The sequence below is a fragment of the Anser cygnoides genome, chromosome 21 (assembly GCF_040182565.1).
Source record: "Anser cygnoides isolate HZ-2024a breed goose chromosome 21, Taihu_goose_T2T_genome, whole genome shotgun sequence".
In the NCBI taxonomy this organism is placed as follows: domain Eukaryota; kingdom Metazoa; phylum Chordata; class Aves; order Anseriformes; family Anatidae; genus Anser; species Anser cygnoides.
The window spans coordinates 3,099,997-3,124,819 of NC_089893.1; the positions used below are offsets into that span (position 1 = coordinate 3,099,997).

A 24,823-nucleotide genomic window follows, 5' to 3' on the forward strand; every position below is an offset into this window, starting at 1 on the left:
GCCTTTAACGGGACGCGCACCGTGCCCTGAGGGTGACGCGCCCCTGGCTGAGCGCACCCGACCAGCCCAGCGCGCGGCTCAGCGCGTTACCCCGTGCTCTGAAGCCCCTGCAGGTTGCTGCCGAACGCTCCCAGTATCTTTTATCTAAACAAAGTGCTGCAGGACCAGGCTTGTTTCGTGCACCACCACCCCGGCAGCTTCTGCTCCCGACAGCCAGCCGTTGGTTTCGTGCGCCTCTCCGAGGGGCAAGCAGCTTATCTTTTTCCACCTTTTACAAACCCGCGTCTGAAAAAGTAAGAAGGTGTTGGGTCTGTGAGCCGAGCCTCGCCTTTTTGGTTCCTTTCTAGTAAATAGACAACAGGGCTCCCCCCCACCCCCAAGATAATGACAAACCTCTTGTGGTTTGAGATTTACTGGAAACCCTGCTTCCTACCCTGCTAGTTTTTCATACTCTCTCTCTCATTAACAATTTGAATACTTAAGTAGAGTTAGAAGTGAAAAGAAGTTTCTTAATCCCGAGATCTACACACAACCGGTCCTTTGTCAGCGCGCGGCTCCCGACAGCTCTCTGCAGAAGCCGAGGCAGTCATCTAACCCTCGGTTATCTTCACACCACTCATCTGAAGGGGATCAAACCAACAGACTGCACTTGCCAAGGACTGGCAGGGCTCCCGTGGCTGGCTGACACTCGCAGCTGGGATGTATTAATGCACCAAGCTACAGTAACCCGACTGCCTGCAGTCACCTGTAAGTAACCCAGGTCCCCTTCCTAAAAACGCCCGGCAGAAGAGAGAAGCCAAGGACAGCAAGCCTCAGCGGCAGCGGAATACAGCCAGCTATCTGAGCCTGCCCAAACTATTGCTCAGAAACTCGCTGGCTGCTCACAGGACTGCAGCTCTGGCTGTGCTGCATCCAACAGTTCTCAACACAAAATACATAAACAGTCCCTGGAGCACAGATGGAAACCGATGCCTATCCCCTCCCAGGGGAGTTCCCTCATCACCAGGCTACAAAATCATGTTCCCTCTTGCTTTCTGCCTTTGATGATACAAATCTTACGTTCCTTCCTACACAGCACCCCGGTTCCAACATGAGGAGAGCATCCCCTCCCTTATTAGCCTGTGGCGGAGCGATTCGGGTGCTCTCAGGAGCTGGAGCCACGGCTGCCCCAAGGAGGCTCGTCCCTGCTGCCACCCTGGGCGCCGTTCCCCACCTCCCTGTCACTCGCCCCTGGTGACCTCGGGGCAGGCAACGGCCTGCACGCAGACCCCACGAGCGCTCATCTGCCCCTGCAGGGATTTGCTCCTCCCCTGAGAGCAGGGCGCTGAGGAAGGGGGTCAAGCTGTTCAAGAGCAGAAGGAGTTCAGTTTTTCTCCTCGTAGGAAAGCCACACAACAGCATTCTGCTTAGAGACCTGGGAAAGGAGAGGGAAGTATTAAAAGCCAGCTTTAATCCTCTTTTCGCCAATAAACAAATGAGAAAGAACAGGTTTGAGACGCGCCGCCTTATTTATGAAGCTTTAAGATTTAAGCCAAAACGTACGGAGCAAGGTGAAGCTTCATCTGCCTCTAGTGCCGTCACTCAAACCCCTTGGCAGTACCAACATCTCACCACGAACCGGAGAGCTGCACGGAATCAGCACAGAGGTACTGCTCCCGCTTCTGCCTCCCGAGTCCCTCTGCACTTCCACTGGGCTTTTTTTGGACATCACGGGCAGGCTGCAAAGCCTCAACTCTTGTCCCTGCTGTCCCAGCCCAAGTCAAGGCTCAGAAATAACAGCAGCTTGTACTACTTTAATCGAGGAGAGGAACCTTGAGGGGTAACAAAACCACCACTATTCAGACTAAATTCACATCTACGTTCTCGCCGTTTCATCTCCTTCCACCTACTTTCTCCAAGTGAGGCGATTTATAAGGTGTCTTACCAGCAGAGGTACATGTGAGATCGGGTTGTGTAGTTAAGAAAACAGACCCGGGTGAAACACGGCTCCTTTACTGCACATTCCCCTGCCTGGCACCTCGCTGCAGAAAGAGCCCATTGTCAGCCAGCTTCGTGAAACTTCATCTGCACAACCTGAATGTTCCTGTTCAACAGAAAGGCTACAGCCAGCGTGACACTGATGTGGAAAAGAGAAATTAGTCTTCTCGGAAGCCAGCGTTCACCATCAACGTTCCTGCTCCTCGGTTAAGAGGCGAGAGAGGACTTTGCAGGAGCCTGGAAGCTACGAGCAACTGATCATAGGAAGCGAAACGAGCGGAGAGAGGCAAGGCCAAGTGGCACAGAAGTGACTGCAAGGCCCTTCGGGTTCTGAACCCTTCCAGGATGGCCTTGTTAGCAGAGCCAATTCCCCTGGCTTTGTTGCTAGGCTCATCATATTTGGTCAAGTCAGCTCCTGCAGATCAATCGCTAGCAGACCGACAGCTATTTTCCTATTCGTAAAGCAAGTTTCTAATCTTTGGCGTTTCAAACAGCTCCTGAAACACCGACTTGGCTCTAAAAACCTGGTAGCCAAAGAAATCCTTGGTTTTTGCCACCCTTGCAGTTACCACTCCTGGGCTCTGGGTCTAACCTTCTCCGAGATGCCGCGCAGCTGCCCTGCCGGTTCCCAGGGCCAGAAGCACGGGGACGTCTCACCGGTCGCTTTTTCCGTCCAAGCCCCATGAACCCGGGGCGCTGCCTCGACAGCCGCAGCCCTGACAGGGACCTGGGTTTTCACGCGTCTCACTGACGGTCACCTGAAGAGGAGGCAGCGGCTGAGCAGCTCCGCAAGCTCCAGGAGCCTGTTGCAGTGGCTGACAAAATTTGGAAGCATTCAGGTTTCCATTAAGCTTGGGGAAAGCCACCGGCCTTAAAGTTAGCCGTGCAGCGCACAGCCCTGCTGTCAGCACTCCGAGCTACCCTGGGCAAATTTCCCCTGGGCTGCCGCTGTAATGACATTAGCTGGGGGCTGGCCTCCAGAATTATTCATCTGGCAGGATGAGGTACTTCTCCAGCACATTTCCTTCAATCTGCTTTACAAGGGAGGAAATGAAGGTAACACAGAACTGGCCGGATGAATGCAATAAAAGCAGAGGGGTTCAGGAGCTTTCTCAAACAACGCACAGCTTTCCCTCCCCAAGTTTTTCAAGCCTACGGCTCCACTATATGTGGAAGAACGTAATATATTAGAGACCAGAGAAGCCTAACTGAAAATAAATTGTTACCTAGCCACAAACAGCAGATCAGCAGCAGCTCCGCATCCAGCCCAGCGGCAGCTCCCTCTCTTGCCCGGCTCCCCAGGGGCAGAGATGGCCCCGGACCCCACCGGAGCCACCTCGCCGCTGCCTCTTCCTTCGGCCGTCCCCGGCAGCGAGGCTCCCAGGCCTACCAGCTGGACGAGCACGTCGCTTTCCATGCAGCGCTAAGTTCCTGGGGTGATCTGAGGCGCTCGGGAAAAATCAAGAACAAGGCTCATCAGCTTGGACAAACGGCGCTAAGGGCCAGTGCCTTCACAAAGTGTTTATCACGGCCATCAGCACCCGCCCAGCCCCATGCTGGACGCAGCACGGCTCCTTACAGGGATCGCCAGCACCCACGTCCACCTCCAAAGCACCGCAGCTCACCCGGTGTGTGCAGACAGAGCACGGCACAGGCACAAGCAGGGCTGACCTACTGGAAACCATCCATTTCAGCTAAGAGCTTATAAGATTTCATTTACAGGTCAGAAATTAAGGTCAGTTCCTAGACCTTGGAAGTAGTCGTTCCTGACAACGCCGCCCCGGAGTTCTCCTCACCTGTCTGTAAGGCTGGAGTCCAACCCTCACGCTGAACTCACCTCAAAGCACGCTCAGAAGCTACGCACTCAAAATTTTTCCACTTGTAACACGTGTGCTTGACACCAAACCTCTGCAAACCGTAACTCTTGCTACCTGCGTCCTTTGAAACAGAAGCAAGTTTGACACCACACGGGGACTCTCGACTCCTTCAAAGGAAGATCAAAAAATGAAGCAGTACCTTAAGGGCAGGCTAGCTTCGAGCCCCTAAATAAGTTTGGGAGGTGTGGAATTCATTCAGGTTTAGTATTTCTGCCACCGAAGCAGGGGAGGAAGGAAAGAGAGGTGACCAAGAAGGAAATCAGTATCTGCTGAATGAGGCTCACTAAAGAAGCACCGGAACCCTTGCACGCAGTTACCAGATCTCACTGTCTGGCGGTTTTAAAAGACAAAGCCAATTAAAAAGCACCGCCGAGAACTGCCCCTGTCCGGCAGCCCTCCTTTGCAGCTGCTCCCAGAGGCCGCGCTGCCACGGCTGAGCCTGCCTCATGGCTGCTACCTGCCCGAGAAGACGCTCTGCACGGCCGCTGCCCCGTCCTGCGTACTGCCTGCAGCGAAGAGCCGGAGGAAACGCTTCCGCGGACACGCGAGCGAAGGACACATTTTTCCAAAACGACGTTAGTGGTTTCAGAGCATTTCCCCGACGACTTCTAATTATACTTCTAACTTCTAATTTGCTTTTTATCGAACGCGGATCTAAAGTGCATCGCAGGTGCACAAGGCAGCTTGCCGAAAGACACAATTCCAGCCCACGTGAATGTATAGGCGCATACATCACAGCTGCGCAGGGTGAGCGAGGGCTCGCAGGGACGCTGGCTGTCATTCTTCCTAAAGCAAGATCTCGGCCTCTGCCCCTCGTGCAACGTCTCCTGCGATCGCACCGGCAGCCCCGGACACCCAGGATCCTCCCGAGGGTGCGGAGGAAGGGAGGCTGACTCCATGGGCACCGGCGAGCATCCATCACCGAGCGAGTGACTCAAGGGCTGACTTGTGTCCACGCCAACAACCAAGCCCGTTCCTACATTAGGCATCTTCTCAGGAATTACTCAAAAGCTGGCAGCTGACTGCCTCCTAGAAAACAAACCGCTGACGTCTGAAGCGATCCTGTCGGCTGCTCGCGCTCACGCTAACGCCGGGAGACCTGGGAAGGAAGCTCTGCACTGCTCCCAACTTCTTCTGCTCCATGAGGCGGCAGCGACCGCCTCGCTGGAGGCCCGCGCGGACAGCTGCCTTCTGGGGATCTGCAGGGCCGGGGCTCAGCTGCCGCCAGCACCGGGCCTCCACCGGGGCCGAGCAGCCAGGACCTCGGCAGGACCCGGTTTCGGGGCGGGCCGCAGCTCTCCTTCGGGCCTCCCGCCAGCTGTGTGATCTTCCGCCAGAAGCACGACCCTGGCTTCTTGCGAGGGCCGGGAGGGAGCCGCGGAGGCACGTGGCTTGGGTGCCCGGCCCCATGCCGCCTCTGCCGCCAAGGGGAGCGCCGACAGCCAGCAGCAAACACAGGAGCCCAAGGACAGAGGGGCCCGATACAAACACAAACCTTACCCAAAGCCAAAGCAGCATCCTGCAACGCTTTCAGCCCATCAGCAGAGCCGGGGTGCTGCCGGCTTCCTAACGGCACCGAAACGGAACCAAAACGGAACCGAAACGGGGCGGTTATCACAGCACCGGTCGGCGGACGGCCGCTCCGCCGGGGCATGGTGGGGAGGCGGGCGAGCGGCCACGACCATGGAAGGAGGCAGAGCCGAGCTGGAGCAGCACTGCGGAGCTGGAACACCGCTGCTTCTCCCCCACGGGTCTCTGAGGGGCTCCCGGGCCCTGCTCACAGACCGCAGCCCCGCCGCGCAGCCACGGAGGTGCCCTCGCTGCGGGGAGCATCAGGCACAGGGTTTCTGGAGCGTGTTCAAGTCGGTGTGGTTGACAGCTGCCTCTGACTCCGGATCAGGTGACTCACTGAAGTCACACATCATAAATTGTTCCTGCTCAAGCTAGGAATTAGCACTGCGGGTTTTTAAAGGAGGCTGAAGACAAAGCCAGGGACAAGTCCTGCTAACAACACGCGGCGATCTTGCGGAGCCACCCGTACCCTCCTCTGCACAAAGCCAGCTGAAGCCAAAGGATCAGAACAAACACGTCTGGAACTACAACTCGCGATCTCAAAACACGTTTAGCATGAAAAAACTCCTAACGAAGAAGAAAAAAACAATCCTAATTACTCTTTCAACTGGGAGCTGATCTTCGTTCTCTAACAAACACCTGAACATTCAGGCACTGGATTTTGCCACCACCAACTCGGGTGCACAGCTGAGCCTTGCGCAGAGGGGAAGGAGGACGCCATCTCAGGCTGTTCAAAGAGCAGCCTCTGGTTCGGTACCCGGGAAGGAAAGTAAATCCCCCTGGCCCAAACCACTTTTCCCCGCAGCCTGAATCAGGAGGACAGGCAGCTAGCTTTGTTTCGGGCAAGGAGGAGCGCAGCCTTGCCACCAGGACCAATGCGCCTGGCATTCAAGTCTCAAGCCCTCCATGTGGCAAAACAAAGGCGTTCGGCTGTTTGCCTCGGAGATCTGTAACTCGCTCTAAAACAGCCTGCCTGGGTGTCTCTGCAAAGCGCCTCTTGTTTGGACAAGCACGTTTGCTCTGGTGACTATTTGAATTATGACTCACTCAAACAAGCCAGGGCACCCTACCGTACAAAACCCCAAACTGCTGACTTAGGGTTTGCGATGCAAATGTCTCAGGAAGCCGCGCTTCCCTGCCGAGCGCCGGGACGCGCAGACCTGGCCGCCGGGACGCGGTGCAGCAGCAGCCACCGCGGGCAGGCAGAGCGAGCTCCTCAAACAGCTGCCACGAGAGCTTCTCCAGCGAGGTGCGCGTGTGTGTGACCATTACATGTCGTTTTATGCAATGAAAGAACGGTACCTACGGTGAAACAGCCCAGTTAACGTTAGTGCTGCGAGACTCGGAAAGGGAAGGGGAAGCAGAGCAGTGAAACGCCGAGCCGCCAGCTGAACGGCTGCTCCAGCTGCCACTGCCCGCCTTCAGGACGAACTCAAAGCAAAGAAGGCAGGAATAAGCAAGTTTTATACAGGATTCTTGCTCTCGTTCCATTTCTAAAGTTGCTCCCTTTGTTCCTCTCTCCAATACTCGAGCTCTGCACACCTGACACCGCACTGAAGCTCCTTCGGTCGCCCCATACAGGGCAGCGCCACGTCCCTGCGTGGCAGCCCCATGGGCCATGCGCCCACACCAGCCCCGTTCCCACCCCGGTGGCACCGTGCAGCAGGCCCTGCTTCCACCCCACGAAGTCTGCGAGGGAGCCACAGCCTCGACCGGCCCCGTGGCAAGCGCCGTGTCGATTCCGACGCCCCTCTGGCCAGAGCAGCGCCTGTAACCGAACACCACGAACCTTTTAATGCCCTGCTCAGTGCCAAGGGCAGCCTCCGAACAGCTGCACCGTGCGCGGCTCCGAGCCCGCCACGCTGCTCAGGCAGCGACGGGCAGGCAGGGCTTGCTCCTTGTGGTCTCGCTGGTGGTGTCGGTGCCGCGCAGCCCCTCCGCTGCTGGCCTCAAAGAGCTCAAACCACAGGAACGCACAGATTTCACCTCGCCTCCATACGCCTCCCAAAGTGAGCAGTACCTGCACCCCAACCAGTTATTGCTCCTCGATGGTTTTTTTTTTGCATGGCTTTGACCAAACCGCAGTAACCGTGAGAGAAGCACCTGCCAGCTCGTACCACCTGTGTGCGGACAGCAGCACGCGCAGGCACAAGGGAACACCAACGGGTATCGGCTTCTGTCCGACAGAAATTCCTCCATGGCTTAAGTCTTGGGATTTTAGGTCTCCTGATTTAGTTCTGACCTAGCCGATTCCTTCGGCAGCAAACGCGCACAGCTACGCACCTTTCCAAAAGGGAAAGCGGTGAACAAATTCGCGGCACGCCATCAGAAAGCGATTTGGTGCTGGCGCAGCCCCGTGGGCTGTTTACAAATCCAAGAGAAAGAGCCCAAGAATTAAACAGCTAAGCCGTGCACCGGCCTACAAAGCAGTCGTACAACTGCGCTCTGTTATTTAGGAACAATTATCAAGGAAAGGTAAACAATCTGAATGACTGTTTGGAGTTTGTCAAACATTCCAGTTCGCTGCAGCCATTAAAAAGCAAGCCAGATGCTTCGCTGAAGCGTGACCCAGCTGAGCAGAGCTCCCTCCTAGTCCCTACTGCCAACCCCTGGAGCTCACCGCCACCTCACCACCACCGAGGGCAGCTTCTCTTCCCCGGGAACCGAGGCAGTCACGGCTGCAGGTGCCAGGGCTGCCGCCCCGGGGACTGCTTTGGAGGCGGGCGTGCAGCCTCGCCATGCCCGAGAGGAGAGGTGGCACGGCCCCGCAGCCCCACGCCCGTCGCGCAGCTCTTGAACCATCGCAGCTCACACACGGAGGGACAGCGTAAGAGCAGCCGACGCTCCAGCCCTGCCTGCCGCACCGGCCCGGGACCTGCAGCACCACGGCACACCGACAGCGGGAAGTGGAGACGAAGGCCCACACAGCTCGCAAATGACTCAAGCGGCAGTAGCGCCGACTGAGTGGGAAAATACCTACAGTCAGCCCTCGCTCGTCTTTTTACTATGTAATCCGAGTCCCAACTTGGCTGAAAAAAACATTAATATTTTGTTCTGACTAAGCAAAGGTTTCCCCATATAACTCAGCCGCTGTGGGAAATGCACAGCCCCTGCACCTCTGCCAGGGCAGCGGGCACCGACCGCCCACGCGGCAGCAAGCCCCGCGGACGTCAGCGCCGAGGTTTCCTTCTCCTCCAGCAGCCCCGTGCTCTGCTCCTACCGACACGGAGTGGCCAGCTAACAGAGAAAGGAAAGCTTCTTTTCAATCCCACGCTCCTCAAAGCGGCTCAGGCGAAGCCAGATATTAAACCCCCGGTGCCCAGGACGGATCTGGATGATTTCTGTTGGTTTCCGATGAGACCCCGCTCGGGAACAAACTGCTGCTGCGCAGCCGGCAAGCGTCGTGCTGCGCCAGAATGCTCGCGAGGTGCAAGAACAGAGCCGGGCTTCGTACTCGAGGAGCACGCTGCTCGCTGGTTGCTGGATGACGAGCCTGCTCAACAATACGTTTACACGCGCAGAAAACAGCACCAACTGCGGCGTGCAGCAATGGGCCTGGGGGGAGCCCTCCGACCCCAGCCGCCAGCAGCCCCGGGGACACGCAGGCACCCGGCACGGCACCAGCTTCCCGCAGCCACCACTCCCGTTTCCCAGCCACCTGGAGCCCAGGGAGCCGACCGCACCCCCACGAGCAGGGCACGGGGGGGCCAGGAGGAGTCCCTGCGGTGACCCGAGGGGCTCCGGCACGCGAGGGTGAGCGCGGGCGGCTGCAGCCCCGCGGGACGCCGCGCGCGCTGCCCCGGGCAGGATCTGCCGCCCGCACTCCAGGCCAGCCGCTAACCTTGACAGAGCCACTGGCGAGATTACAGCTCAAGGATTTCCTACAAGCGTTTCTGGAGAGAGAAGAGCAAGCACAAAGAGCAAAGAGCTCCCGACAGCGCTGCTGAGCTCAAACCAGCACGTCTGAAGCCCAGAGACGTGGCTGGGCACTCACAGCGAGTGGCGAAAGGCGAACGCTTTTCTCTAGCGCTGATTATTCCCCTGCAGAGCTAAGTATGGGCAAGGTTAGGGATTAGTGCCTCCTTATCCCAAGGCAGCGCACAGAGCCGAGGTCCCCAGGCTCAGCCGGCCAGCAGAGCGGCCCCCAGCACAGCAGGGCAGCTCAGCTGCCTCTGCTGCTTCACCTGCGGGCGCTGCTCCGGGCCTCGGGGCGAGGGGGAGCACGGCGCCTTCCTTCCCCAGGCACCCCGAGGAGCAAACACGGCGAGAAGCAGCACCGCCAGCTAAGGGAAAGCACGGACAGACGCCTCAGTAGGAACTCACCCAGGTGACGAGAGGCTTTGCCCACCCAGGTTCCGCACACGCGATACAACACGACCCATAGAAATCCCCAAACGCGACCCCAGGGGTCCCCAAACGCCTGCCCCCCCTCACAAGTGATCGCTTTGCCTGGCCGGGGCCACCCCGACACACCTCCGAGCAGCAGCACTGCACCGAACAGCTCGGCTCCTTTCACCCCACCAGTGGCAACCGGCCATAAATCAGGATCCCCGCCGCGGTTCAGCACCTTATCTGGTCGGACTCGCACGGCTACACACAGCTCATCGGCTGATTCCTGCAAAGTCCATTAAAAAGACTTGGATGTTGTTGAACGCCACAATTAGTTTTTAGGGGAAGCCTCATCAGCTCCAACTTGCCCGCCCTTGGCCGCTGGAGAGAAGCCTCTGGGCTTGAGCGAGACACCACGAGGGGGACCAGAAACAGACCTGGAGCCAACCGAGGAGAGAGATTCGGGAGTACCACAGGCTGAGCGTTTCCCCCAGCTGATGGCCAAGCCGCACGAGAAGCCCCCTGCCAGCAGCGCGGTGTCACACCTGTGCACGTGTTACACGGCCGCTTCTGCTCCTGCATCCTCTGCACGGCGAGGACACGCGGGAAGGGAGGTAGTCCAAGCGAGCACGAGCTGAGAGGGCTGGTAGAGAAGGAAAAGCCTGAAGGAAATGTGTCTTTTTGCAGAAATCCACGCACGCTTCCTCAGCCTTGAAAGCATTTCGCCGGGTCCATTTCATCAAGACTGCTTCGCATGGCACTAACCATATTTTAGAAGTTATTGGAAGGAGACACGAAGCATCCATCTGTTTGCTGAAAGGCAGCAGACATTCACGGCCTCAAGATCCAGATTTTATTTGCAATACTCGAATCTGATGCCTGAGCCCCACGTTCTCCTTTATCCCCATCAGCGCCGAGCCGCGCGCCTTCCCCTGGCACCGCCAGCCCTCCCGCGCCTGGCGCTCTGACAAACCACGGCAGCCTTGCGCTCCAGCCCCGCAGTGGCACGCGGACGCCCTACAGAGACTCCTTTTCTTCTAAGTGATCTTCAAACCTTGGTAATTAATGCACTGTAATTGCGTCAGGTCCTTTAAGAAATTGAAGGCACAGCTCCCGATTGCTGCACAGCAACGCAGCGAACACCGAGGAGGTACCGAAATGGCACAAAACGCGGAATTTGGCTGTCGGTAACGAAGCTACCGCCGGCGTTACGTGATACCGACCGGAGGCCGCTCTCCGCATCCACGAGGAACATCTCGATGCCCGCAGATGGCTCCGGCCACCCGGCACACCGAGATGGCAGCGCCAGGACCGACGCCTTCTGCCGTCGGTGCGTGGGGCAGCCCCGGGATATCCTGCCCGGCCTCCGAGGAGCACAGCCGAGCCGGGCTGGTCTCCCCCCGCACACGCAGCCAAAAGCCGGGCTATTTTTGGGCACAACGTGTCAGTTCCACCGGCTGTGGGAGTTTGTTTGCGTGGGTTAGTATGATTCGACTACTTTGAAACTTGGCTGAAGCCAGCCACATAATTCCCTTTTTATGGAGCCCGTTTGATGGCCATTTAGCGGAGGGTGAGGCTCAGCCTCAACGGCAGAGACTTGGGGTCAGAGCTCCTAGAAGAGAGACACATAATGACTAACAATGAATCAGCCCTCGGTGGTTTCTTCATTTAAGCGTTAATGCAGCGTATTAAGCCCCTGGACCGGGATCAGCAGAAAGGCCCCGTCTGCAATAAACGAGCACAACGGTTTAACTATGGGATTTCAAAATTGCTCTGGTCAGACCCACGCAAGCTCCGAGGGGAGACACTTGAGCCCGTTTAACCCTGGCTGCAGCGTGTGGCCGCAGGACCGACACCTGACAGATGCCAGCGCCCCTCACAGCTCCCAAGGGAAGCAGAATCCACGCAAGAATCTCTTCGGCCAGGCAGAACTTCAACCAAAAACCTGAACCTCTGCTGTGCTGGCAGCCCCGCAGCAACGTCCCCACGCTTCAGCTGCTGCTTACCCGTGACAGCGTCCAGCACCACGGAGCCGCTCTCCCAGCAGCGCGCTGCTATTCCCCCATTTCCTCCTTAACAGGATTCCCCCTTCCAACCCAAAGGGGAGCACTGGCTCTCCAAACCCTCCTCCGTCACCCGCGGAGCCTTCGCGGGGCACCTCCGAGGAAGAGAGACGGGCACCGCTCGGCCACCTGCTGCGGCAGCCGCAGCGCTCGGGAGGCAGCGATGCTGCGCACAAGGTGGGAGGCTGCCGTGCCGGAGGCACACAAGCCGTAGCCCCCTCAGCTCCCAGCGACGCTACCTCCGGCGCAGCACAGCGGCAGGCACGAATTAGCTCCGCTGCCTCACACTGCTGCCCCGGCCAGGGGCGGCCGAGCCAGGGCCGGTTCCGCGGGGCCATTCCCCCGCCCTGCCCTCCCCTTGCAGGGCAGCACTGCCGGCAGCAGCTACGTGCAGCCCTGCTGCTAACTGTTCGCAGCGCTAGGCTCCTCAGGAAGAGCCCCGGTCTCACACGTAACCATGCTCCTGCATTAATCTCTTGGTAACCATACGTTATTTCCTACGGCGAGGAAACTGCCTTAATGAAACGTGTAATGCCACTATTTCGGCTCGCGGCTGATAGAGTTAATGCCTCTGTGGGGCTTAATAAATATCCCCCCTTATCCCCACTACAGCAACTGTGCTTAGCCTCGGCCCATTCCTAGCTCCTCGGCTTTCGCTGCACCTCTCCCCCACCTAAAACAACCCTCTTGCAGCACACAGATGATGAGAACCGAAGGCCGTGTAAGCGGTGTTACAATAGCTGTGGATCACCAGCTCCTCTGGCATCCATTGGCCCTGCTTATGGCCAAGAGCAACAAGAAGCGGGGCAGATGAAGCACTAACAAGCACTGAAAAAGAGAAGGACCGGAAGAGGTTACCGGGCAGGGCCCTTGCACGGCTCACTGCGAAGCGAACAGCACCAGAAACAATTCCCCTCCGACGAGGCAGGGAACCCGAGCACACCGCCACGCGCACCGCTGGGGCTATCACGCACCGAACACCACCAGCTCCTGGTTATCCCGCAGCCACACAGCTCGCTGCTGCGTGCCACGGGTCGGGAGGAGCAGGACAACGAGCAGCAGCCGAGACTTCTCCAGCGACTCGGCCGAGAGCAGCTCTGCCTTCGCTTCACGGACACAAATCCAGACCCGTCACGGCGGCCGCAGGAGCCTCCCGCGTTCAGCCACCAACGCGCACCAGGCTCCTCCAAGGGCTTCAAAGCCTCATTAGGAGCAAAGTCTCCCAGCTGGATTTTTATCCTGGTTCCAAGGTGCCTACCTCCACGAACTCAGCGCAAGATTTTGACCGGTAACTCTAGTTCACCCGAACGCAAGCCACAGGAGCTACGGCCGGTCTCCGACGGCAGCACCCCCTCCCAGCTACAGCAGCGAGGTCTCCGATTCCCCAGGAAAGGCTCAGCTCCTTAGAAACCTGGCAAAAGAAATCAGCTTAATTACAGCGTTTGTCCAACCGCACTACAGCTGGCCATGGCAGAAGGGCTGCGTCCTGTCACGGACTAAAGCGTCACGGGTTGGGTCGTGGCCCAGTAAGGCAGCTCCAGGTAGCCCCTTAGACAGGAGGCCACGATGCAAAACTAGCTCAAACTGTTCTAGCTTTGTCCATTACCCGGCTGCTGGTTAAAGCTCCCAGAAACTTAAAAATAAGTGGAGAGACAGTTGAAAAAAGTAGAGACGACGGAGCAGGCAGGTCGCAGGACTCGGGAGGTGGCGACGCTCTGCCAACACCGTGAACTCCCATCGCTATGTCGAGAGAAAAACGGAGACAGAACGAACGCTCAGCTCCCAGCGAGCTCGATACAATGCGCAGCGCAATGGCTTGAACTCAGAGAAACACCGCTCATAAAGAAGGGAAGGCTTAACGTTAACATTTACAGTGCCGCACTACTTGGGACAGCACCAGGGAAACCGCCAAGAAGACTCGCAGGCCCGCTCCGCAGCGGGGCTGGCTCCAGCTGGAAGGGCACAACCAAGAGCAGCGGCTCCCGAAGCCTGCAGCGCAGCACCGAAGAGAGGGGGACAGGAGGTACCTGCTCACCCTGTGCTCCTGAAGTCCCCCCGTTAACACGCATCCATCAGCTCTCGTGAAGAAAGGCGGCGCTGGGAACAACTCTGAGCGGAGCTGGAGCTCCAGCGCGGGCGCTTGCACGATGTATGAGTGGCAGCCGTGTGGCAAATGGCTCATTCAGCCGCTCGGAAGGTTTTCAGAGCCCAAATGAAAAAGGGTTTCTCGTGAAACGTCAGAAGGGACAAAGGGAAGCAGGACAGAAGCGGGGAGATGCAGCCAGACACCCTGCAGGTGGATGGGTCCCGCTCAGGGAGCCAGCCCCGGTTCCCGTGCCGCTATGGGAGCGGCGCTCGCACAGAGCACAGGATCCCAGCCTCGCGCGGCCAGGGACTGAATGGAAATCGCCGGCCTGGTTAACGCACAAATTGTCAACTGTCCCTTGCTATTTCATTAGCTCCAGCAAAGACAATTACGAATACAGGCCTCCTGCCCTTTAGGATGATTAACATTCCCTTTCGGTAGTGTCCCCAACGCTGCTGACCCACATTCAACTTGTGAAATCCAGTTATATGTAAACTGCAATGCTCTGTGTCAGCAGGACGTGCCAGGCCATTAGAGCCAGGCGCGCCCAGCACACGCTCTCCTCCTCCTCTCTGTAAATAAACGCAGTCCTTCAGTTTCAAAACGGCACAGAAATCCCAGTCCTTTAATACAAGAACAGCCACCAAAGCGCTCTGCCTTTTTTTTTAGAGGTAAAAGGGAACACGAGCCAGGAACGCTCAAGCTGTTATCTTCAGATGTCACATCAAAGTCCGCTCGCCCTGGTAAATGTCCATAGGAAAGGAAAACAGGCTGCAGAACCTTATCAAGAGACCACCTTTTACATTCGCGAGCAGCAATGAACACAAGTTATTAATTTTTACCTTCACCGTAACCTGAAAAGACAGGGTACAACGCTCTTAAAATCCGCACGGACACTTGCGCTGGAATTCCTCCCAAGGCAGAGGCGCACGGCTCCCGAGGAGGGGCCGTGATGAGCAAACCAGCTTTTCTCTACGGGAACGTGACACGGGGTCAGGTCCGCGCAGGGATTTGGTGGCTATATTTGAACGCCGCCTGGGTCGTCCACGCAGCTACCGCTGGAAGAGCACATCTCTGGAAGGAGCTGCCAGCACACGCAACAACCGTGCCCCAGTTGTGTTTAACGTCCAAAGGGTTCTTGCAGACCACCGGTGGGAACGCTTCCCAACGCCTTTGCTTTCCCCTAAGCCATTTCCATGAAGCCGAACTGTTTAAAGTATGGCTGGGCTGAAAACAAAGCTGCCAGCGGCTGTTTGCTGTTCCCCTTGCCGTTTCAAGAAGACTTTCCATGCAGATCTGCCCTTTCCGAGGTATTTTACACCTGTACCTCCCCTCTAACCCCACGAGTCCCAGAGCCCGAAGCAAACAGCTCTTTCCCCCTCCCTCCCTCCTCTCCCCGAGCCAGCAGCGACAGCCCCCGCAGAGAAAGAAGAGTCCTGAGCCAGCAGCACTTGGGACCGAAGGCAAACCGAGCCCCTTCGCTTGCGCTCCTCTTGGCAGGGTGGGATTTTAAGGGAAACCCGACCTCGGAGTTAGGAAAGCTTCCAGGTCCAGTTTCAGCTCCCCGCTACTCCGCCAGTTGCTCGCAGCGCAGGTACCTCATTCACCCAGTGCAGCCGCAGGGGCTGCCTCTGCCCCGCCAGCCGAGGGGCGCTTCAGAAGCACAGAGGGCACCGCAGACACCACCTCCGCTGGGCCCGGCGACACAAGGCAACAAGGAGACCTCCCGTCCCACAGCGAACCCAACCACCCGCACCCCCGTCAGCGCAGACGTTCGGGAGCTGCCGGGCAGCACAGCCACGTCCCTCCCACCCACCACGATCCCAGTTTCACCTCTCCCATCACTCACACGCAAAGCATCGAACCTCGCTCCCGTCCTGTCAACCCTGAAGACAGCTTCCAAAGACAACTCTGCGTACATTCTGCCATTCTCCAGAAAAATCAACCATCTGAACGCAAACAAGAGTCTCTGCTTCGGTATTTTGCAAACTTTGAGTGAACGCCATCCAAGAGAAGCCTTGGCTCAAAAAGAGAGGCTGAAAACAGGGATGCGGCTTGGAGTCAAAGGGCTGATCCCTACTCAAGAGGATCAGGCGTTCGTTTGAGCATCCGAGCTGTTATCGCCCCCGTTCCTACGGGGAAAGCTCAGCTCTGTCATGGCGAAACCAACGGCCGGGCCCTGCAGAGCACAACAGGAGCTGAGCTGCAGGTGGAACCGCGGCATCGAGCGCTCGAAGGCCCAGCGGCCGGTGTCAGTCCGCGCAACACGCGCGGATAAAACCCGCTTCCAAACGGAACTGTCCGGGGGGACGTCGGGCAACTGATTTCTGAACAGAAATAACCGAGGTGAATTTCACCCGGTTACCTGGGCAAAAAGCCAGACCGTCGCCAAGCAGAACAACTTTCTGATTTACGCCGAGGTACCCGCGGAACGCGGCTCTTCCCATTTACATAACGACGCCAGCACCGAGGCCAAACCCCTCGTCCTGCCCCCCCCGAGCGAGGCGCTCCCCAGCCGCCCGGGCAGCCCGGTGCCCGCGCGGGGCCCCGCGGCGTCCCCGGCGGGTCCCGAGGGGGGGGGGCTCGGGGGCTGCCACCGCAGCACGGCCCCTGCCGGGGGTGCCCCGGGGGCCGGCCGCCTGTCAGCCCGCCGGGCCCGCGGCTCGCCGGGCAGCGGGGAGGCGCCGAGCCCGGTCCCGGTGCCCACGACCCGGAGCCCCCCCGCTCCTCACGCCGCGGTTTGGCGGCGCCCGGCCCCGCTCCCCCCGAGCCGGCCCCGCTCCTCGCGGCCCCCTCGGGCCGGGCCGGGCCCTGGCGGCAGGCGGGGCCCCGTCAGCCGCCGGAGCGGGGCAGGGGCGGCCGGGGCAGGCCGCGGGAGGCGCGGGGGGGACCCGGGCCGGGCCGGGCCGCGCCTCGCCGGGCCGTGCCCTCACCTTGGCGCGGGTCACCAGGTGCGTGGCCAGCTTGACGACGGCGAAGTTGCCCTTGCCGATGGTGCGCTCGATCTCGTAGTAGCCGATGCGGGCGGGCCCCGGGGGCCGCGGGGGCGGCGGGGCCGGGGGCAGGCGCGGGGCCGGAGGGGGCCCCCCCGCGCCGCTCGCCGCCGCCGCCGCCGCTGCAGCCGCCGCCGCCATCTTGTCGCGAGGAGCGCGCCCCCTCCCCCCCCCGCGGGGCTGCGGCACCGCGTGAGCTCACCGGGGGGGGGGGGCGGCTGCCATGGCAACCCCGCGGGGCGGGGCGGGGCGCGTGACGGCAGCGCGGCGGGGGCGGGGGGAGGCGGGCGTCAGCGCGCGGCGATTGGCCGGGGGGCGGGGCCAGAGGGGAAGGGGGCGGGGTTAAGGGGTGGGCGTGGCTTGAGGGAAGGGGAGGTCAGAGGGAGGGGGCGGGGCCGGGAGCCGAGCGCGCCCCCGCGCGGCCTCGGGAGCGCGCAGCCCGCCTTTGGGGGGGGGGGGCGGGGGGCGCCGGGGGGGGCCCAGCCCGGGATCTCGGGGTCCGCTCCGAGTACAGCCCCGGGGGGGGGCTCGGCCCCAGCCTCACCGCCGGGAGCAGGGGCCCAGGACCCCCGCGGTGCCCCCGTAGGAGCGTCACGGCCCCGGTACCGCCAGGCACCGGCAGCCCGAGCCCTGCCCGCCCCCACGAAGCGCAGCACGGCCCCGGGTGGGGGCAGGGCACGGCCTCGGGCCCCGCCGGGAGGGCCCGGTTTGAGCCTGGAGCCCCCGCAGGCAGCGCTGGTCACGGTGCGGGGCCGCCCGCCGCCGGTACCGGCGGGCAGGGCGCGGGGACGGGGCCTGCTGTGAGGCACGGCGGGCCCCCGGTAGGGCCCTTCCTCACACGGGGGCACAAACGCGAAGCCCCCGGGGCTCCGTGCCCGCAGACAGGGGCCTGAGGCGGGCGTGGAGCGGCTCCGGGACCGGCGGCGGGACCGGCAGCGCAGGGGGAGGGGCAGAGCCCCGGCCCCTCACAGCCCCGGCCCGCACTGACAGAGCCGCAGGAAGCGGCGCGGTGACGTCACGGCCGCCCCGGTGACGTCACGCCGCCACCGCCCCCGGCCCCGCTCCCCCCTCCCCTAGGGGCGGGACTTCCGGCAGCGCGCCCGGAAGCGCCCCGCGCGCGGCCCCGCCGGGGTTGGCCGCGAGGCGGCGGCGGAAGCGGAAGCGGCGGCGGCGCAGGCGCGGAGCGGAGCGGGCCCGGGCCGAGGCAGGAGGGAGGCGCCCGGCCGAGCGCCATGGAGTCGCGGGGGGAGCCGTGAGTGCGGGGCGGCGCCGGGGCCTGGGCCGCGTCCCCTCCGCGACACGGGGGGCGCCGCACCGGCAGCTGCAACGCCGGGGGCTGCAGGCGGCGGGGCCCGGCCTCGCCCCGCGGCCTGGCGCTGCCGCCGCCGCCGCCTCACGCCGTGTGCGCAGGCCGTGCCGGGGATCGGGCCCGCCCGGCCCCGGAGTTACCGTGTTTTGCCCCAAAAATCATCCCCGCTTTGTCCTCGGGAACGGGGATCCCCGCGCCGCACCCCTGGGGGGCTCCCGTCGCAGCCCGCCAGGCGGTGCTGCCCGCGGCAGAGCACCCGTCGGTGTCGTTTAGAAACGGACGTGCCCGTTAAATGGTCCCGGGTCGGCCGTTAAACGGTGCCGGGTCGGGCGTCGGGCAGCGCCCCGCGTTTGCTCGGGATTGTGTTTTTTTTGTGTTTTTGTTGTTTTTTTTTTTTTCCCGGGGCCAGCACTGAGCGCAGCCCCCCTGCCCTGTTCTCTCCGCAGGAACCGGATGAGCCACGGGGACTCGAACCCAGCGGCCGTCCCGCACGCCGCCGAGGACGTCCAGGGAGACGACCGGTGGATGTCGCAGGTACGGCGGGGCGGGGGGGGGGAGGCGCGGGGCGGCTCCCCCCGAGGGGCTGGCGGCGCGCTGGCAGTGCGGTGCCCTGCAGCGGCGTTAGGAGACCTGAGCGCCAGGCTGCGAAACGCCTTTAGGAGATGCTCTGCCTGGGCCGTTAACGGAGGGAAATTGCCGGCCCCTTTGTTAAACAGAGTGCAAAGCAGCGCTCCGCTCCGCGGGTGTCTTTGAAAAGAGCAGAGGCAAAGCATCTGCGCTCCCAGCCTCTTGCTGCAGCGCTTCCTCCCGCACTCAGGGCGGAGCACCCAGAGGATGCTCGCTGTGGCTGCCTGCGGGTAGTGCCCAGAGCAGGCAAAACGCTGCTCTCAGAGCCAAGAGCTCGTCCCTCGCTGGGGCTCGTGCAGCTGGGAGGGGTGCCCAGCAGCTCACGGGTTAACGCGGAGAAAGAAGCGTGCAGGGGGAGCTGCTCGGGCCCTGCAGCAGAGGTACTGGTGAGGAGCGGCCACTCTGAGCTGACACGGCGCTGCTTTCTTTTAACAGCACAATAGGTTTGTCTCGGACTGCAAAGACAAGGAACCCGACGTGCTCTTCGTGGGGGACTCCATGGTGCAGCTGCTGCAGCAGTATGAGGTACTGCCCAACAGTAAGGACGGCTGGGGGGGCCCGCGGGTTAGCACCTCCCACCCAGCAGCGTGTGGTCATGCACGGTCCTGACAGCTTCTTCTGTTCCGTCCTGGTTTTACTGCTGTCTATTCTGCCTCGCTCTGCCCCGTTTCCTTCATTTCCCAACACCCGTACAAAGTCTCCCTGGTTTATCTCCGGCCGTTTGCAGTCCTGCTCTGAAGCAATTAATAACGGCCTCCCCTCGGACACGCGCACAGCCCTTCGCTCCTTCAGTGGACCTCTGGTTCCAAACTCCCTGGAGTGAAATCTCTGTAGGTGTGTCTTGGCCAGAGTACGTTTAACCCTCGGCGTGCTGCGTGCACGAACCTAATTTTCTGGTGCCGAAGGGAAGGTGTTAGAGACACCCTGAGAAGGGAATTTTGTTTAAGGCTCTGCCTAGGTTTTACGCACTTCCTTAATCCCTAAAACTTTGCTGGAACAAAACACGAATTTTGCTTCTCCACGGTGGCAGTAGCTGAGTAACTTTGTTTGAGAGCTGCTTCCCAGTGCCCATCAGGTTTTTTTAGTTCTGTTACCTGGCAATAGAAGGGATTTCTTCAGATCCTAGATGCCTTCAGCAGTCATGTCATTAACTGAGGTTAGGGACACCGTGGTCTACAGCAGCTCCAGCGCTCTGTGTTCCTGACACCAAGTAGCTGTTCAAGAGAACTTCCCCTTCCTTTGTGCCAGGACTGAGTGAGTGAACACCAGCAGTTCCACCTCTTCTGGACCTTGGAGTAAAGCCCTGTCCTGTGCTTAAATGCCATTTCTGGAAGTGAGTTTTTGGGTATCGCACTGCTCCTTTCAGTGTCGCTGACGACACTGCGTGTCTGTGCGGTATCTCCTTCACGATCAGGCTGCTCCTCTGAAATGGGAAACTGATCTCTGCTTGCAGATATGGCGAGAGCTCTTCTCACCGCTTCATGCACTGAATTTTGGGATCGGCGGGGACACCACCGGCCACGTTCTGTGGAGACTGAAGAACGGTGAACTGGAGAACATTAAACCGAAGGTATGGCCAGGAAGCCGAACGGGCAGCCTTGTGCTGACTCACAGGAGGCGTCAGCGGTGCACAGCCGAGGGAGCTGTTAACTCTTAAGAGACCTTCTTGTTTGAACAACTCTCGGCACTAAGCATGCATAAAGTGCTGAAATGTGCTTGGCTAAACCGGAAGTGTTTGGGAACAGGGCCGTGCTTTCACACGCACGGGTTTCGCCGCTGAGTGTGCAAACGTCAGAGGAATCTTCAGGAGAGATGGCCTTGCAGCCACAGCGCAGGCGGTGATCAGGCTGTGATTTAGCATCACCAGGTGCAGGTTGGAGTTGCAGCGTGTCTCAGGCCTGAGTATTCTCAGCCTCTAGGTAGGGGTGGTGAAATCTTTGGTAGAAAGCCAGCAAAGATGTTCAGTACACGTAGCAAAGAACAGCTTCCAAGTCTGCACCTGAGCTGAAGTCCTTTACTGAAGGCACCGAGCGGCCTACCAAGGCGCTGTGGTGCGAGGCAGTGACGCAGGGTGTGCTCCAGCAGGAAGGCAGCGTCACTCGTATTTCTGTTATTTAACAGCATTTAATCTTTCCTTAAAGAAGTTGAGCTGCACGCTTGTCCCTGACCTGAAGGAGCGCGTGCTCTGTAAATGTCGCCTTCTTTTTGACCAGTGTGGGCTCCTGCAGCGTGTTGGCCAAGAGGCTTTGTGGGGTGGGGCAGACTCGGGCATCTCCGAGGCTGAACAGGAAACCTTCAGTCATCCTGGTTTGTCTGTACCGAGGCCTGTGAGATGCCGTTCAAAAGGCAGCGTAACTGACAGCTGAAGACCTCTTGCGTTGTGGGTTTATATTTAAACGTTCTTAACTGAGCTTTCTGGTCGCAGATGATGTTTATACAGGGTTTTCAGGGTCAGCAAGAGTATTAGAACTTGTTCTGAAAAAGCTGCAAACGTTTCTTCTCCTCGTAGGTCATTGTTGTTTGGGTTGGAACAAATAATCACGAAAACACAGCAGAAGAAGTAGCAGGCGGAATCGAGGCCATCGTGCGCCTGATAAATACCCAGCAGCCGCAGGCCAAAGTTATTGTACTGGTATGTCTCCCGGAGTGCTGCGAAAACAAAGCGCTGTGAGGAGGCCCTGTGTTCTCTGCGCTGTGTCCGCCTGATACTGGGAGGGGGGGGGGGGGGAGGGCGGTCGCTTCGTTTATCTTCTGCTTTGTCCGTGCCTCCCCTGCCTCGCTCGGCCCTGCAGAAGTTCAGCTCTGCCAGAGGTGGATGCGATCGTTCCCACTAGCAGCATCGCTGTCCCACTTAGTAATTTTGTGGAAGAAGTCCTGTAAGGGATAAAAGCGCCCAGATCGGAGCGGGGATTTGGAAGTCTTGGTTTGCCTCCTTGTTTTAACAGGTCGGCTGGTGGCTGTCCCCTTGAGAAGGTTAGCGGAGGCATTCAGTGCACCACTGACAGCTTTTGGAAAGAGCACAAGCTGATAGCTTTAAAAATGCAAGTGCCCTGCCAGTTGTGCTTATAGCCCGTCTTCAGTTGCATTTGAAATTAGATCTGAATGGACCGATTAAAGCAATGAGATCCCTCTGTCACAGGCACCCTGAGTCCTGAAAGGATGCTTGCGTTGGCAGGGAAATCGTTACTGTGTGAAAGCTCCTCACTGCCTATCTCTTGTGTCAGGGCCTGCTGCCTCGCGGAGAGAAGCCAAACCCTCTGCGGCAGAAGAATGCCAAGGTGAACCACCTGCTCAAAGCCTCCCTCCCCAAACTGCCCAACGTCCAGCTGCTGGATGTGGACGCCGGCTTCGTGCACTCGGATGGCACCATCTCGTACCACGACATGTTTGATTTCCTGCACCTGACGGGAGGGGGCTACGCCAAGATCTGCAAACCCCTCCATGAACTGATCATGCAGCTACTGGAGGAGACCCCTGAGGAGAAACGAGCTGCTCTGGCCTGATTAGCTGCCGTCAGTGTTAACATCCTCCAGCCCATCAGATCAGTTCTGTCACTGGCACTACAGAATCCTTCTTTCTTAAAGCACTTTCCATTGTAGAATGTTACGGATGCTCGTACCTAGTGTTTTGAGGGGGAAGGCTGATGTTTAACTGGTCTTGTACATACGAGGGCCGGCTTGGTTGGTTTTATTGCAGGAGGAAATTAGCTGAAGAAGAGTTTTACTTTTAAACCATTCCTCATTTAAAATGAGAACAGGACTGTCACTCTGTGCCCCTCTCACGTATTGTTGCTCTGTGGTTGTCCTAGAACCTGTTAGCCTGTCTCTGACAGCCCGTACACAGCTCCTGGCTCACTGTTCCTGGCTGTAGGGGTTGTGCTCTGTGTATTAGCCTGTGAACAGGAGTCACTTCCCACTTGCTAATAACAGATCAGATGCATTTTTTCAGTCTCGGTCCCACCTTTTAACGTTTTCTTTCTTTCCTTTTTTCCTTTTTTTTTTTTTCCTGCTGGGGGTGGTTTAAGCGACACGTGTCGCTTTCTCACTCCTTCTTTCTGAAGCAGCATGAAACTGGAATTCAGAAGTGTAACGAAACAAACCGCTAACTGAGCGTGTGTAACACTGCCAGGTGCTTGTGCTCGTGCTTGCTTCACCATGCCGGGCAGCTGGGGCACTCCTCATTCCGCGCAGCTTTCCCTGTGGGCAGTCTCATTCAGGCGCTGCTGGCTGTCCTGTTCTCTGCTGCTGTCTGTGTATGGTGTTGCTGGCTTTTAACAGTTGTTCAGTTTAGTATTTTTAATTATCCAGTTAATATCACACAAGGTAGTTACTTCCTCGCTACTATAGAACTGACATTTCATTCCTTTGAGTTGCCTGTGCTACAGGGCTCTTCACAGTGCTGTTCATCGTTCTTTTCTTTGTTTTTTTTTTTTTTAAGTATGACTGTTACACCCTTTTTTTTTTTTTCCTAAAGAAAACCCGTATGAATAACCCCTTTTTGCAAGGCCTAAATCAGTCTGAAGCTTTACAGATTCAAAGGTGTATATTTCTTTACTGCTTCTGTTTTACTTGTATAAACATTTTATTCAAGCAACTACAGCCTCTTACAGTAAAAAGCGAAGCCGAGGTGTAGCCTCTTCCTGCCCTGGACGCGGCTCACCTCCAGGCAAGGGAGCCAGTGCAGCGAGCGCCCTCTCACAGGGGCTGCGAGTAGGTGGGATTTTTTTTGTTGTTGTTATGAGAGCTGGTTATAGTCTACTAGTGGTGGTATGAAAACAGCCTTTCATCTAAAAGTGAAAGCTGCTCTTTTTCGAAAAGAAACCGTTTTGGACCCTAAACGCAGAGCCCTAGACGAATAGCTAAATATACTTGCAAATAAAGTAATTTTAACCCAAGTCTGTTCTTCCTCGGCTTACCTGCCGCAGCTGGAGCGTGGCAGTGCTGGGCGGACGCGGCAGCGATTCGTGCTGCGGTAGCTGCCAGCTGCCAGCGCAGATCCCTGCACCTCTCTGGGTGCGAGAGCCGTCTGCAGCCAGGCACGCTCCTCTGGGCAGGTAAACGGGAGAGGAACCGACAGCTTCTTAGTGGGCACTCCGTGCTGTATGCTTACTGAGGGGTGTTTAGGTGTCCAGGTTGCTTGCTGTGCCCTGCTGCAATGAAAGTACATAGGTACTGTATATAGTCTGTCTGCCCTTTTTTATAATAAAGGGTGCTGGTGTTTAACGCAGTCTATAATCTAGCATTAAGGAATACTTTTATGTCCCCACTACATTCCCCTCTTCCTGTAGATTTGATCATAGCAGGATTTCTGCCTGGATTGCATGCATAGTGTGTGTTTTGTTTCCAGTATATGTGATCTACACACAGATGAAGGAAGGATGAAGCTTTCCAATTCCCCGAAATAAAAGTAAAAAGTGTTGGAGTGCTGTAGTAGAAGGAGGATGATTGTCTTACCCCTGTGAACCAGGCCAGGAATGCGCTGTTCCCCACGCCCCGCTCAGCCTATGCACTCTGTAGCCCTGCTGCCTTGCAGCGGGGGCTTTAAGATAAAGGTATCCACGCTTCTGATTAGATGCTTGCTGGAGAAGCCGGTGTAAGAAAAAGTGTAAAATCAAGTGTTGAAAATCCATTGCAGTGGAGGATTCTTGGGGAAAAGATTTATCGTCCCCCCTCCACACACACACCCCTAGGGAGAAGGGATAAAGCGCCCTACTCCCTGCGAGCTTTTCAGCTTTCTAGGCTTTTATGAGAAGGCAGCGTGATAGTTTAATCTATGCATCCCTGCTTCCCTCCGTGCTGTCGCTGCGTTTGGTTAAAGAGACGCTAACCAGGGATGTGTCCTCCAATAAAAAGCTCCAACTTCTCAGCTAAGCGCCCGTGCAACTGAGGCTGTGTCCGGCTGTGAGTCAGCCGCTCTTGGCGGGGCGCTGAGTGGAAGGAGAGAGGCTGGGCAGGTCCGTGGCTCCTCTGCAACGTGACCGAGGGCGGCTC

At 58.5% G+C, this 24,823-nt stretch overlaps 2 protein-coding genes across 5 annotated transcripts in view; one reads left to right on the forward strand and one right to left on the reverse strand.

Moving 5' to 3' along the window:
• The window catches only part of SIK3 (SIK family kinase 3), an 84,311-nt gene extending 67,238 nt beyond the window's left edge, over positions 1-17,073 (reverse strand). For 2 of the 4 annotated variants that reach the window (XM_066981141.1, XM_066981139.1), the window contains exon 1: positions 16,838-17,073. In XM_066981141.1, coding sequence (XP_066837242.1) covers positions 16,838-17,038 — 201 coding nt within the window. In that variant the 5' untranslated portion in view covers positions 17,039-17,073. The remainder of the gene's footprint in view (positions 1-16,837) is intronic. The other 2 variants (XM_066981142.1, XM_066981140.1) reach the window with 1 other exon arrangement.
• A 918-nt stretch (positions 17,074-17,991) lies between these two features.
• PAFAH1B2 (platelet activating factor acetylhydrolase 1b catalytic subunit 2) lies at positions 17,992-24,262 on the forward strand. Its single transcript, XM_066981152.1, has 6 exons — positions 17,992-18,149; positions 18,653-18,740; positions 19,269-19,358; positions 20,287-20,403; positions 21,343-21,465; positions 22,058-24,262. The coding sequence occupies exons 1-6, from the start codon at positions 18,130-18,132 to the stop codon at positions 22,334-22,336; spliced, it is 717 nt and encodes a 238-aa protein (XP_066837253.1). The 5' UTR covers positions 17,992-18,129; the 3' UTR covers positions 22,337-24,262.
• Positions 24,263-24,823: the final 561 nt, after the last annotated feature.

Excerpts from the sequence above, each read along its gene's own strand:
- PAFAH1B2 (XM_066981152.1), top strand. The coding sequence starts at position 18,130 with ATGGAGTCGCGGGGGGAGCC. Across the intron at positions 18,741-19,268 it reads ACGACCGGTGGATGTCGCAG|CACAATAGGTTTGTCTCGGA; the intron begins GTACGGCGGGGC and ends TTCTTTTAACAG. Across the intron at positions 21,466-22,057 it reads AGGCCAAAGTTATTGTACTG|GGCCTGCTGCCTCGCGGAGA; the intron begins GTATGTCTCCCG and ends CTCTTGTGTCAG.